Here is a 14,252-nt window from a genome sequence, read left to right on the forward strand (position 1 = left end):
ACACAGATCCGTATCAAAATATATCTTGTAAAAGCTGACAAAGTGCTGAAAATGTAAAGATCATCACTGTAACCCTGTCATCCCATCTCCTTTTAAGCAATTATTAAAACTAAACCTTGTTTACTCAACCTTGCTTTACTCATTATCACAATGCTATTCACATAGAAAAATGGTGACAATAGAAAATGGACTTCTTTAGAGAAAACAAATTTAAATTTTCATCATTTTCAGGTTGAATTTAAAATGAATGTTTTCAGTATCAAAAGTCCAGATTTTGATTCCCCCAAATAATACCTTGCTACAAATTTACAAATATATGTACATGCATATATAGCTCTCTCTCTGCACATATTTGTGCATATAAATACCTAGATATAATCTATTCATTAGCTATTTTGCCCATAATATTCTGTTCAATGAATGAAACTAGCACTCTACGTTTAAGGTATCTCCTATGAGCAAAAGCAAAGAAAAGGATAAATTGATTTCAAATTACCATCAAATGTTATCTAGGCCAGAGTATTTTACTTGGTAACTTACGTAACTGACTGAATCTTCAGACATATTTACAATTATCTTTTTAAAAATAGCACCTCTGAACATGGTCAGGAGGGCAGCAACCAAACTCAAGACATTCTCACTAAATCTTCTTGCTCAACTGCTGGGATAGGCTCAGCAGGAAACGAGCAAGCAACATTCAACTGTAGAAACATTCCCTTCGATTCATCTAGATCCAATGCAAGGCACAGGTAACTATGACAGTTGTGTTTCAAAACATTTCACCTGCCACCATAAAAATGAGCAGGGCCTTGCCTGAGAGAACCACACCATGGGCACCTCAGGAAGATGGCCTACCTCAAATCTCTTTCTCTTTTGAGGCACTAAAAGAAAACAGCAAAGGCACCTAGGCTCCTTTTTGCCCATGTGTCAGATGCTTAATCCATAGTTATAGACCAATTTTGCTAAGTCTGATCAGAATCACTCCAGCCCAGATAATCTTCCTGGCTCAGGATTAATTTAAGGTAAGGTTCACTTTATAAAAGATGACCCTGAAGCCAGGAAGTTCTTGGTTGAAGATGTGCAATCTTCAAAACCAAGCCTAAATGTCCTGAATTGACTTTCCTTCCTAGGGATCCTCAGGCATTCATTTCTCAAATGTCCTACCAGGTGATTAAGCGATTTATTTGGCAGAACACTGGTAAAGAGAGAACTTAATACCAAAATTCTCCCTGGGGCAATGGCTCTTGCCTATCTTCACCATGAGCCAGACTACTGAAAAATGATGCTTGTTCTGGTTTTCTGCAGAAGGGTGATGACCTGGAGAATAATGCATCCATTCTTCAGAGGCTAATCTAATTCTCACATCATCTCAGAGGTAGGGAATAGAAGTATGGATGGGATCCTGTCAAGGTGTTAAACAACATCAAAAAAAGAAGTCATAGGGAATCACTGGATTCAGCTGACCTCGGAATGATCCTGACCTCTCAGGTAACCTCCCCACAAAATGGACTGGAGGCCTAAGATGGCCTGCTATCATTGTTTCAGCCTGGAGTCCAAGATAAAGAAATATAGGGAATGAATGCAGTGGGTGATTTCCATCCACTACCACCCACCACACTACGCTTCCATTAAAACATTCTGATTTTGGGAGCACCTGGGTGGCTCAGCTGGTGGAGCATCAGACTCTTGATTTTGGCTCAAGTCATGATCTCCACCCTGCATCAGCTTCCATGATCAGTGAAGAGTCAGCTTGAGATTCTCTCTCTCCCTCTGCCCCTGTCCCTGCATGCACTCTCTTATTCATTCATTCATACATAACTAACTAACTAACATACTGATTCTAAAGTCCCAACAACTTTACCTGCTAGCTGGAAAGCTGTTCCAGAGCTGGAAACTGGCAATTTCTACTGCCATTTAAGTGTAATATACCCAGCATTTAGGGTAAAATACCCAGATTAAGCCCTTGAGAAGTAGGCTCTTATCTACCCTTTCACCCACATCTGTGAGATTTAGCAAGTGTTCAGCACATTCCAGGTACTCAGTGAACACAAGCTCAATGACTGAAAAGAATGAGTGATATTTTCAAATGGATTGCCAGCTGGAATAAGACAAGTTTTCCCTTTTTTTGATCTTTAACAAGATGGAAACCACCTGTCTCTAGGTGGCTTCTGTACAGTCCTGTATGAGATCAACTACATCCAGGTAAATCTTAAATCTCTCACCCAGTCTTACTGAGTCTGGTTGGAATTCTAGGAAATGTATCCTTACATTAGACATTTCACTTCATTCAAAAGCAGCCTGTTTAGTCTCTGTTTCACCTCTCATGCTTAAAACCAAAGGACAGGAGGCAGGGGGGTGGTTTGAAGAGGAAATATCTGTGTGCCTTCTGGTAGTAATATGACAGTGAGCTACACATTTATCCAAGATGAAAACTGCTTTAGGAAGACCAGTGAGAGTCTGCAGCCACACAGATCTGGCTGTTAAACAATGCAATCAGTAGACAGTTAGTTTAGTTTTATATCTAAAACTTCAACTCTTTAAAAACTGAAATGACCTTCACCATCCCTCTGAATCCATCCAACCCCAAAACAATGCATTGAATGGTACACAAGTATGTTCTCCTTATGGTTCAGCTGATATATGCTAAGTCTCGACAAGAATGTGGGATGAACTGTGTAATGAGTTATGCATTTTTCTCTTCTGCACCATCCCTGACCTAAAAGCATAACTTCCCATGCTGTTATTGCTTATCATGTATGTGATATAAAAATTTCTATTGCTTCTCAGTGATTTTCACTGTAGCTCGACAAAGAATGCTTAAAGATACCACCATCTTCTACTCATTTGTCTGCCAGAATCACAAAACTTACTTAAAATTCACTGCCTTGAGCAATGTCATTTCTTTCTTGCTACAAAAATCAAGTTTGTGTCACAAACCCTCATCAAAGATTATGCCATTTTATTTTATCAAAAGACCTAGCAGCTTAAGTTCAAAATTCAACATGTATTTCCACCAGATTAGAAGAGGAGTTACCAAATTTCTTCTATTTTTAGGAATTATTTCCTCTTGTTTTAGTTGATTAAATAGCAGATTAGTTCCACAAACACGTGCTTCTTTCATACAGATCCAAGAAGCTATTTCAAACATTTTTAGCTTCCTATCAATGTCATCAAAAACTAGACATAGTGTAGATTGCAAAAATAAAGCATTCAATTGGCTCTACTCTTTACAAATTCAAAATGTTTTGAGGGGCTCAGGAAAAACCCTTCATGGAGCAGCCTTTCCAAAAGGAAGCTAACAGTATACAAAGACTCTCCCAGTAGAAGCAGCCCTGCTTTTTCTATTCAAAAGATCAGGGGGAAAGAAAAAACCCGAAATTTCAGTATCATGCCAAACATTACAAAACACAACTCTATAAAAAGAATCTACGTTGTGTAAAAATCCCAAAATAGCCGCTTTGGTGATACATATAAATTCCATTACACAACAACAACAAAAAACTGTATTTTACACATATGGCTACCAATCCCAGTTCTTGTCAGAATGGTTTTCAACAACAGGAGATCACTGTTTTTATACTTACGGGTTAACACTTCCAAGGAGCAAAGGGAATAATTAATGGGGGGGGGATAAAAACTGGGCAAGGTATGTGAATGACAGCAATAAAAGGCAATTTAAATAATAAGTTCATGACAGCTGGTGATAAGCAGCGTCCTAGCAACAGAAATGAACAAAACGGCCCCCACAGTGACTACAGATAATAAAATAGGATGCACACGCTGCAGCACCAAGTAGAGGGATTCTGTGTCACGTGTACTTAAACACATAATGGCTTTTACATTCAACGGATACGTCCGCTTACGTTTTCCGTGGTTCCAGTAATCACGTGCAATCCATCATAGGTTGATTTGATGTACATGCCCTAGAGGGAGTCACAAATACATTAACTCATTACTCCAAAGTTTAGAAAACACAGCCGCCGGGGAGACTTCATCTTATAAAACATTAAAGGCAATCCCTTCAGAACAACACTCATTTTTTTTAGGCCTCCTGAAACACTGGGAAACAAGAGCGAACGAGAGCAAACAAAGGGAACCGCTCATGAAAGAAATCAGGGGCCGATCTCTCTGGTATTGTAACTTGTGTTCTGGGCACAGAGAATTTTGTTATAAAACTCTGGGGACTCAGAAGGCACCTTCTCAGACCTGCAGGATGAATGAGGCATTTCAAACAAGGACCGTTCTCTCCTGACCATCTCTTTGTCCGGTGACACACTATATTCAGATAAACGTGGGAGCAGCAGTCATCATGGAGGTGACTTGTTTAAGCCACTGAAGACCAGGATATATGCGCAAAGATTATTAAAGCAACACAACATAGGGAGTCTATTAGGAAAGGCACTCTTCCATTTTAAGGGAAGCATAAAGACAAAGACACTCCCCTGACAGGCCTGGTTAGCCAACTCAGAGGCGAATACCATACCAGAGAGGAAACACTGCCACCGTCTACTGTATCACATATAAAAAATGTTTATTAAACTTTCATAAGATGGTGTGGGGGGGGAGAGGGCAAACAGTCGATGGGGAAAAGATTTGTTGCTCACTCTGGTATTGAATTTGCAATAATGTAGATCATCCTCAGAAATCATTTTGACCTTGGACTTGTCTTGCTCAGCAACCCACCCTACTCTCTAATGAGAATCTCATCAAATGCTTACACCTTCAAGCTTCTCTCCATTCCTCCCCTTTCCCGTTTCTTTCATTCACCGAAGAATCCACTTCTCCCAACCTATGGGACTCCTCCTTCCAAAGCATTTGCTTATGTAACTTTACCATCTGAGGACACTTCTGCCACTGGGGGCATTTCTCTGCTTTGAGAAATAACTATAAACTCACCTCCAGGAGGTCTTCCCTGCTTAAACTACTTTAATCCATCATTCACCTTGAAGCCAAGAAGTCTCTATATTGAATTACTCCTTACTAAGAACATGAGCTTGTCGATATTTGGCTGATTTTTGTTTTCCTGAGAGGAGAGACTGCCTTGGTGCCTCCCCACAGCTATCTACACACTAGGCCTTCCTCGTCCTCCTCCTCCTCAGTATCTGCAAGCCACCAATGAATGCAAGGGAACGATGTATCTAGCAGCTGGCACCAGCACTCATCATCTAATTTAATACTTTAAACAACTCTGTGAGGCAATCATTATTACCATTCACTCCTTTTTTTTTTTTTAATTTCATTTATTTATGAGAGACGCAGAGGCACAGTGAGAAGCAGGCTCCATGAAAGGAGCCTGACGTGGGACTCGATCCCAGGTCTCCAGAATCACGCCCGGGGCTGAAGGCGGGTGCTTAAACTGCTGAGCCACCCAGGCTGTCCATTACTATTCACTTCTGACAGATGAGGAAACCCAGCTCTCTCAAAATCACAGCTTTGAAAAGCTCATGAGGGAGCCTCACAGTTTCTTCCACTTAAATCTCAGCAAATTAATCATGCCTGATGCTGGAAGATCTAGGTATCAAGGCACAGATTCAGGTAGCCAGGTATCTCTACCTATTTGTATGCTCAGGGCCTCTTGTTATAGGGCTCATACGTCACTTAAGAAACATTTCTGGACACTTTTTAAGGAAATCATTTCTTTCAACCATCTCTTCTCACATTCACCCTAAGTGCTAATACAGACTTTCAGAACAGATGTTGTTTTGTACCCAGAGACCATCTTTCCTTTGTGTAAATGTTTTATATCTCCTTGCATGGCTAAGGCCTAAAAATAAAACTGTTAAGACAATCCCTTCAAGAAATGAGAGTACAGTTTAAAACCTGTATTTATTTTTATATTTTGAAGACATAAAACCTGTCAACAGTTCAAGATGGCCAATTCCTAACTACATGGAAGACAATCTAATTTAATTCTATTCAGAATTGTAACAAAAGCAATAAGGAATCAGAAAAAAATTTAATAAATGATACTGTTAATTTTTTAAAAGAAAACAAGTGATTCTAGAATTCTTACCAGGCCTTCTCCCGGTTTAACATTTGGCAAGTGAACTTCCTCCAGACACGCACACTGGCTCATAACAGGATCCGTAGTAGAGCGTATTGTTTTGTCACAGATGCCATTTAAAACCTTGACCTAGAGTTCGACAGGCAAATAGGAAAGGTTCAATCATTAACCAAGTTTATCTCAAGCTGAATTTTAAAGAAATGCACTTCATCTACAATCTATAGCTCCAGTCAGTAATCATTTTAATAATGCTACCCAATGAAGCTTTGGCATTTGGACTTTGTATTTGCAATCAGAGGAAATAGTGCCACTACTTTGGCTTTGTTTAAAGAGTGCAGCTCTTATGTGAATTAAGGCCACTGAAGAGCCACGGGCTGTACAGAAACCCCCATCTGGCAGTGAGGGAGAATCACCTATTCCCTGCCATTTGCAAGGTTTCTTAGTGATCACTCACATTGTAAGCATATCAAATACCCATACAGTTAAAAAAAATTTTTGTCTACAATTTTTTTAAAATAGATTTTCTTTTTAAAGCAGTTTTAGGTTTACAGAAAAACTGAGCATAAAGTACCGAGTTTCTATATACTTCCTTCCCCATCCCAACTTCCAACAATAGCTAGAACATAGTTAATAATAACAAGATATTACAAATATTTTGCTTTACTGTGGTATATGTTAGAACTGATGAACCAAAATTGGTACCTAAGTATCAACAAAAGTCCACAGTTTACATTAGGGCTCATTCTTTGTGGTGTACAATTCTATGGGTTTCAACAAGTGCATAATGTCTTATAACCACTACTATGGTACCATACAGACTAGTTTCACTACCTAAAAACCCCCTGTGCTTCACCTATTCACCTCTCCTGCCTTTCCCACAATGAACCCTTGGCAATCACTGATCTGTTTACTGTCTCACAGTTTTGCCTCTTCCAGAATGTCAGATAATTAGAATCATACAATACGCAGCCTTTTCAGATTGGCTTCTTTCTCTTGGTAATGTGCATTTAAGGCTCCTCCATATCTTTTCATGGCTTTATAAATCATTTCTTTTTATGAAAAATATTGATTATGAATAATGTTTTATTGTCTGGATGTGCCAGTTTATATGGTCACCTACTAGAGGACATGTGGCGGCTTCCAAGTTTTGGCAGTTATGAACAAAGTTGCTGTAACATTCTGTACAGGTTTTTGTGACCAGATAAATACCCAGGGGTAGAACTGCTAGATCGTAGGTTAAGAGTAGGCTTGGTTTTGTAAGAAGCTACTACAGTATCTTCCAAAGTGGCTGTACCATTTTGCATTCCCACCAGCAATGAACAAGAGCTCGTACTGTTCTACATCCTTGTCAGCATTTGGTGTTGTCATGTTTTGGATTTCAGTTATTCTAATAGGTGTGTAGTGGTATCTCACTCTTGTTTTAATTTGCAATTCCCTAATGACACACGGTATTGAACATCGTTCCCCATACTTATTTATCGAATGCCCATCTTTTATGCTGAGGTGTCTGTTCAGATCTTTTGCCCACTTTTTAATTGAGTTGTTTATTTTCTTATTATTGAGTTTAAACAGTTCTTTGTACGTTTTGGAAACAAGTCCTTTATCTGATATGTGTTTTAAAAATACTTGTTCCCGGTCTGTGGCTTGTCTTTTCACTCTTGACACTTTCATAGAGCAGTGTTCCACCTCAACCACCTTAACAATTTTTCCTTCATGGATTCTGTCTTTGGTGTTGTATGTAAAAACTCATCAGCAAACACAAGGTCAACCTAGATTTTTTTTTTTTTAGATTTTATTTATTTATTCATGAGAGAGACAGAGGGGCGGGGGGGCAGAAACACAGGCAGAGGGAGAAGCAGGCTCCATGCAGGGAGCCGGATGTGGAACTCGATCCTGGGTCTCCAGGATCAGACCCTGGGCTGTGCCGCCGGGGCTGCCCCAACCTAGATTTTTTTCTGTTATCATCTAGGAGATACACAGATCTGTGCTTTACATTTAGGTGTATGATCTTTTTAGTACTGGCTCACATTCTCTGACCCCAAACATTGACCAGGTAAAATTTCTGAGACATGAAGATCCCTATTCAGTGTTCTCCATGTAGAATTAACAGGGGTTATGTGGTTGTCTCCTTCAGTCAGATTCACCTAATCTTTCAAAATTAAGCCACCAAAGAAATCAGGAAATTCCAAAGAGTGATTTTTTTTTTCCAAGGGGGAGAATCCAAGAAGTGACACTTCTTACATTCCCCCAATTTGTTTAGCCTTCCTATTTATGGAAAATATATTTATAGCAGTTTCATTGCTAAATTCCTCAACATCAGTAGGAGGAAGGCCTTATCAAAAGAGCACAGGCAGGCTTATGTCAAAGGAAGGAAGCGATGATGAATAGTAACAAAACGCTCTTTAAACAATCACAGCACATCCCCCCTCCATCATAAAGTTTTTGCCAAGGATTTTTTTTTTAATCAAAATGTTCCTAAAGTGAAATATTCAGATCAGTATATCCCTGATTAACAGGCTAGCTGGTAATTTAAGTATAATTGTACCTAATGAAACAGACTCCCATCTATGCAAGTTAAGCACAGGAATTTTCACAGTCGTAATCTTCTTGTTGTTAAATAACTTTTAATCTTACCTCGCTACCTAAATTAATAGATTCAACTCCCAAAAGCCAATATTTCAAAGTATATCCTAAAGGAATTAGCCACAGAATTTTTTACTTGAATTAATATGAGTCCCATTGGTTTGGGAAAAGGAATTTTACAGTAACTTAGGTATACTTACTACAGCTAAAACTTTATCTTCCATTTCTGCTACAAGGCAATCCTAAAGAAGGAAAGAAGAAAAAGAAAACTGTAAGAGCTAGAAATTTCCAAAAACTGGTTACTTAGCTCTAGAGGTACCCAAGACATCCCGGGTGTGCCCCTCACCCTGCAGCTCAAGGAGTCCAGGACTGGGTACAGATGGCACAGAGGGGGACATCCACCTCCTCCTAAGGTCCTACTCTCTCCTGACTGAAAGGAGCTTATCATCCAGGGAATGCATTTGACCGATTACTTAATCAGAAAACCTATGAAAAGAACTGAACTGGAATCCACCAACCATCTAGACTGGGCAGAGAGTAGTAAGCCAGAAATCAAGTCCAAGAAACTGGACAATGGCTCCCAAATGTGACCCCGTGCTCAACTAGCACTTGGCCAACAAGCCAGGAATCTTTTAGCTCTGGGCCTGCTTGTAAGAATAGCTTTCAAATAAGGGCTTGAGTAAACGTAGCCACAAAAGTTTATTTTAAGCACCACTGAGATTAAATCAGATATCTCAGTCCTTAATAAATGAAAAGCGTTCAACAAAACATTCATTAACACACTGCCAAAAAAGTGGTCTTGAGGTATGCTATTGATGACATCAAATAAAGGGCTGGAATGCAAAGCATTATTTACTCAGCTTAAGAACAAAAGCCTCGGAACTGTATGAACCCAGTTGGCTGATTATAGGAGTCTCCATTGTCCTGTCTAAAAGTGGTCACAATGAAGCTGCCATGTGAAACTCTCAGTTCTTCTAGAACTGGTCTACAGCAAAGGTTTCCCAACTCCATAGCAGAGTTTGCAGGGGGAAAAAGGGACTAGATCCTTTAAGAGTTTATTTTGCACCATTAAGTATAATCCCAAACTAGGACATCCTAATTATTTCATGTACATGAAATATATTAATCAACTCTTGGAACTGTCAAAGATTTTCACTTCAATCAAAAGTCATTTGACATCATTTTTTTACTACTACGGGGAGAGGGGGCCTGGACTAGAAATGCATGATAATCTACCCTATACGATTTTGTAATCAGATTTTCAATGTCTTCTTAAAAAAAATTCTCTACTCAATTAAAAAATGTGAGAAACAATAATACTCTGCTGCTCCCAAAATTTACACTGATTCTCAGGAAAAGAGCAGCCAAGTAAGAAAACACTCAAAAAAAAAAAAAAAAAAAAGAAATTTAGAAATGTATTTTTACATGCATGAATCTGATATAATCTCAACCTACAGGAGCAACTTCTGTTAAATAGAATAATTATAACTCAAAAGTATGATTTTCCTCCTCCCTCCTGTGTAGAGGCTTGACTACCACAACGGCTCAACTCATATTAAAACCATAAGAAAGAGAGAATTATTAAATAATTTTAGCAAAAAGAATACTTAATGCAGTCTTGTGCTAGAAATAAAGCTAATAATATGTGTTTATGATTTTTCATTACAAATCCTAAAATGATGTGATGAGCCCTGTCACTCTCATGAGATAATCACCCACAGACAGACAGCTCTTCTTGATACACCAGGACCCATGACTCAAGGTGGCTGTGTGACCTCAGGGATCCTGACACTTGATTCCTTGACAGATCTAAGAAGCCACCAAGAAAATGGGCTCCCTGTGGGGTGGGAGCCAAGGCATTAGAGGAGCTCTCCTGCCCCCCAAATTTGTTCAAGTCTGCATGCAAGAGAGCTCACTTTTTACCTTTTGCTGCCATGAATACAGGCTCCCACACCCATTCCTACTGGGAGGAAGCAGCTGCACACATGACTTCATGGTGTTTGGCATAAAGGCAATGGACTGGAAAAAAAGAAGTCCTGGAACCGAGTCACCCGTCAGGAGCCAGATAGTGGGGCTGAGCTTTGTCACATTCCTTGGTCACCTGGATCAGCGGACTCAGGCCAGCCTACCTGGCAGGGACCCAGCCAGGGCTGATATCAGGTGCCCCTTCCCTCCTCTGCACTTCCTTATTCTAACTCCTTAGCAACTGAGGTGACTTGAGCCTATTTCTTCCTCCATAAAACCAACATGATCAACCCTAGCTCAGAGATCTGCTGAGAAGTAAACATGATCACATGTCAAGCATGTGGCACATGACTGAGACATAACCAGCTCTTGCTTCTTTCTCCTCTGCTATCATGACCACCTTGCTTTCTGTTCAGTCCTCCTGGGCCACTTTCTCCACAGTGGACTCTGGCACCTGCCCCTGTCATTTCATCTCCCACCACTGTGATTGCAGGTTTCCTGTCATCACAACTTTACGAGGACAGAGCAACATACAGAGTTTCCTTCGCCTGACAGCAGAGCCTGCAAACTGGACGGGAGGTCTATCCATGAACTTGGTGTGGGGCAGCAGCTGAGGCATGCTTACCTAGACAGGTGCAGGGTCCTTACATGGGAAGAGCAGCCACCACGTACCCTTCAGATCACGAGACTGACACCTTAGCCCCAAACAGAAGGACACAAAGTGACGAGAAAGAGGAGGGCAGACAGCAACATGTGGAGGAGAGAAAGGAGCAAAAGGATGAGCAAATGTCTCCCCTCACAGATGGAGACGAAAGTAATAAGGAAGGACCCCAGGAGAACATGATCCTTGTCACCGCAAAGAAGGGCACAATTTTCATTCCTTAAATTTCCCAGAATAAAGGGATAAGTGGAAAAGCCTGGTTTCTTCCGGAAAAGTCAACAGACCTTCCGCCAAGAAGTTTTGAAGAAAACTGAACTTCCCCTCGCTGTAAGAGACAGCGTGAAGCCTCCTGGCTCATCCAGGCTTGTCGCTGCCATCACAGAAAAAGGAGTTCAGCTCACTCATCAAGTTTGTTACTTCTAACCTGTGTGCACACAAAAATTCACTTGCCAAAGCACCTGTTCTCTGACTGCTGAAGAAAACATATGTTCACAAGAGCGAAACATCTTTTTCAATCTAAGTGTACAGTGATACTCCCATGTATGTTCATATTTGGCCAATCTTCATCCTTAAAAATTGTTCAAATTTAAATAAACAAACAAAAGGCCAAGAACAGAAAAAAAAAGAGCAACATACTTGTTAACTTCCTCTCCTTAAACCATCAAGTTTGTTGCCAGAAAAGCAGTACAAGGCATGACTTTTTATGTTTAAAATTTTTAAGTGTTAATTTTTAATTCATTAACATTTAGTGTATTGTTCATTTCAGAGGTAGAGGTCAGTGATTCGTCAGTCTTGTATAACACCCATCAGTGCCCTCCTTAATGCCCATCCCTCAGTTCCCCACCCCCACCCCCGCCCCTGAAGCAACCCTCAGTTTGTTTCCTAGAGTTAAGAGTCCCTTATGGTTTATCTCCCTCTCTGATTTTGTCTTATATTTTTCCCTCCCTTCCCCTATGATCCTGTTTTGTTTTTTAAATTCCACATATGAGTGAAATCATATGATAATTGTCTTTCTTTGGCTTATTTTGCTTAGTGTAAGTTCCATCCACTCTAGTTCCATCCACATAGTTGCAAATGGTTAAAATTTCTTTTTTTTATGTAATATTCCAGTGTGTGTGTGTGTGTGTGTGTGTGTGTGTGTATACACCACATCTTCTTTATCAAGGCATGATTTTTATATTTCCTACTTACATGCTATGACTTTTTGTGGGCACTGTGCTTTACATATATTATTTCATTTAATCTTCATGCCAATCTTTTGCAGTAGATATTGTTATTTTCAATAAATATTTTACACAATTTCTCTATATCTAATTTTACACAAATATATATGTGTGGTCATGTAACATTCTTTATGAAATTCTTTGTGAAAAAAGTGTTTCTTTTCCCTCCTGGGATAGCAGGGGCTTGGCTCCTATGCTCCATCCCTACTTCTCTCCCTGCCAAAGTAAACCCAACTTTTCTTCCAAATTGCCTACTGTACTTCCTCCTTTGTACACAGGCTCTTGGATGTGTGTATATTATAAATACATCTATGCATACATTTTCATATTTTGGGGGTCACCATTTGTCATTATATTACACTTTTTTCCCCTTTTATTCTTATTCAACAATAACTTATAAAAATCCTGCCAAATAATCTGGTATGGTAAGTATTAGTATTCTCATTTTACAGACCAAAAAAATGAGGCTCCTAAGTTTTAAGCAACTTTTCCAAGGTCCCAGGGCTAACCAGTGGTAGAGTTATGATTTGAACCTATGGCTGTCAGTCTCTGAAGCATCAAAGGGAAAACAAAAACAAAAATAATACCTCTTCCACCCCCTAGGTTTGGGCTAAATTTCTCCTGATAAGTGACAAATTCACATGAGCTTCTGGTCAAAACCATTATCTCATTATTTAAATACACATTTAAAAATCACCACTTATCATGTGCCAGGCAGTGTGAGGCCCAAAAAAGGCAGGGAGCAAAAATGATGAGGATGCTCAGCAGGTACCATTCTCCTGATGTGAACAGTTCAAGATCTGTACCTCCAATGGGGAGATTTTTTTCCTACCATCAGTTTATAATAACCAACACCTCTGTGAGTACCAGGAAAACACCCCGAGACGACATAAGAAGCCCATTCCATCCAGGCAAGCACAGATTACTCAAAATGTGGCCTTTTCAACGAGGGTCACTCTAGTCACACATCAAAACCTGAATTCCACCTCAATCCGGCCTGTCCTCCTTCCCCCCTTAGCATTTCTTAACCTTATGCCACTTGGTTACTCCAGAATTTCTATTTAAAACAAAAGAAGGTAATCTTTGATATAAAAGCCACTGGTCATTTTTCAGAAACCATCTGTACAACGCATCAAGTAAAAGCCTTTCATCTTTCCCCAGTTGGGATTCAGAAAAAAAATGGCGCAGAGCAGAGAAGCGAAAAGCACATGAGCCCTCTGAAGAATAGGATAGGGCAAAGGAGGGAAACAGTGTTGAAAAGCAACAATGATACACTGACCTTCTGGACTGTAGTGGTCAGGTCCAGGCAAAGCTGAATGATTTTGTTCTTCGTTACTGAGAAATCAGTGATCCCCGTAAATGGAGCCCTGGAAAGCAACAAATGTTCTTTGAAAAAAAAAGGGGGGGGTTGTGGGCACCAGGATCCTGCACCATATATGCTGAAATGCATGGCCACACCACAGGCTGGCTCAGAAGACTTGTCATGCAACTGTTTCCTCCCCAAAACAGGAATGTGAACAGAAAAGAGACAGAGATGTGCTGGATAAAAACACATCATAAAATGAGCCAAAAGAATTAATGTTCCTATAGAGGTCAACTAGGAGCCTTCAGAGCAGCCAAATAATCATGAGCATTTACTGACAGTGAAGCACAGCTTCAGCACGGTTCCAGACCTTCTCCAAGGGGAGCTTCATTGGCTCCCGCCATTCACCCTTTGAGTAGCCTCCAAAGGGACCCTAAAATCCCCCACTGAGCCAGAACCCCTGCAGAGGTGGAAGTGACAGGAGAGGGACAGGCCTATTTGCAGCTCAGGCCC

At 40.1% G+C, this 14,252-nt stretch overlaps 1 protein-coding gene across 1 annotated transcript in view; it reads right to left on the bottom strand.

The window, feature by feature from the left end:
- Positions 1–14,252, bottom strand: part of CNKSR3 (CNKSR family member 3) — an 85,577-nt gene that overhangs the window by 12,306 nt on the left and 59,019 nt on the right. The window contains exons 4-7 of the mRNA XM_055309936.1: positions 13,716–13,803; positions 8,788–8,829; positions 6,014–6,133; positions 3,864–3,923 (exon numbers count right to left, since the gene is read on the bottom strand). Coding sequence (XP_055165911.1) covers positions 3,864–3,923; positions 6,014–6,133; positions 8,788–8,829; positions 13,716–13,803 — 310 coding nt within the window. The remainder of the gene's footprint in view (positions 1–3,863; positions 3,924–6,013; positions 6,134–8,787; positions 8,830–13,715; positions 13,804–14,252) is intronic.

Source organism: Nyctereutes procyonoides, unplaced genomic scaffold, assembly GCF_905146905.1.
Source record: "Nyctereutes procyonoides isolate TBG_1078 unplaced genomic scaffold, NYPRO_anot_genome, whole genome shotgun sequence".
Classification (NCBI taxonomy): Eukaryota; Metazoa; Chordata; class Mammalia; order Carnivora; family Canidae; genus Nyctereutes; species Nyctereutes procyonoides.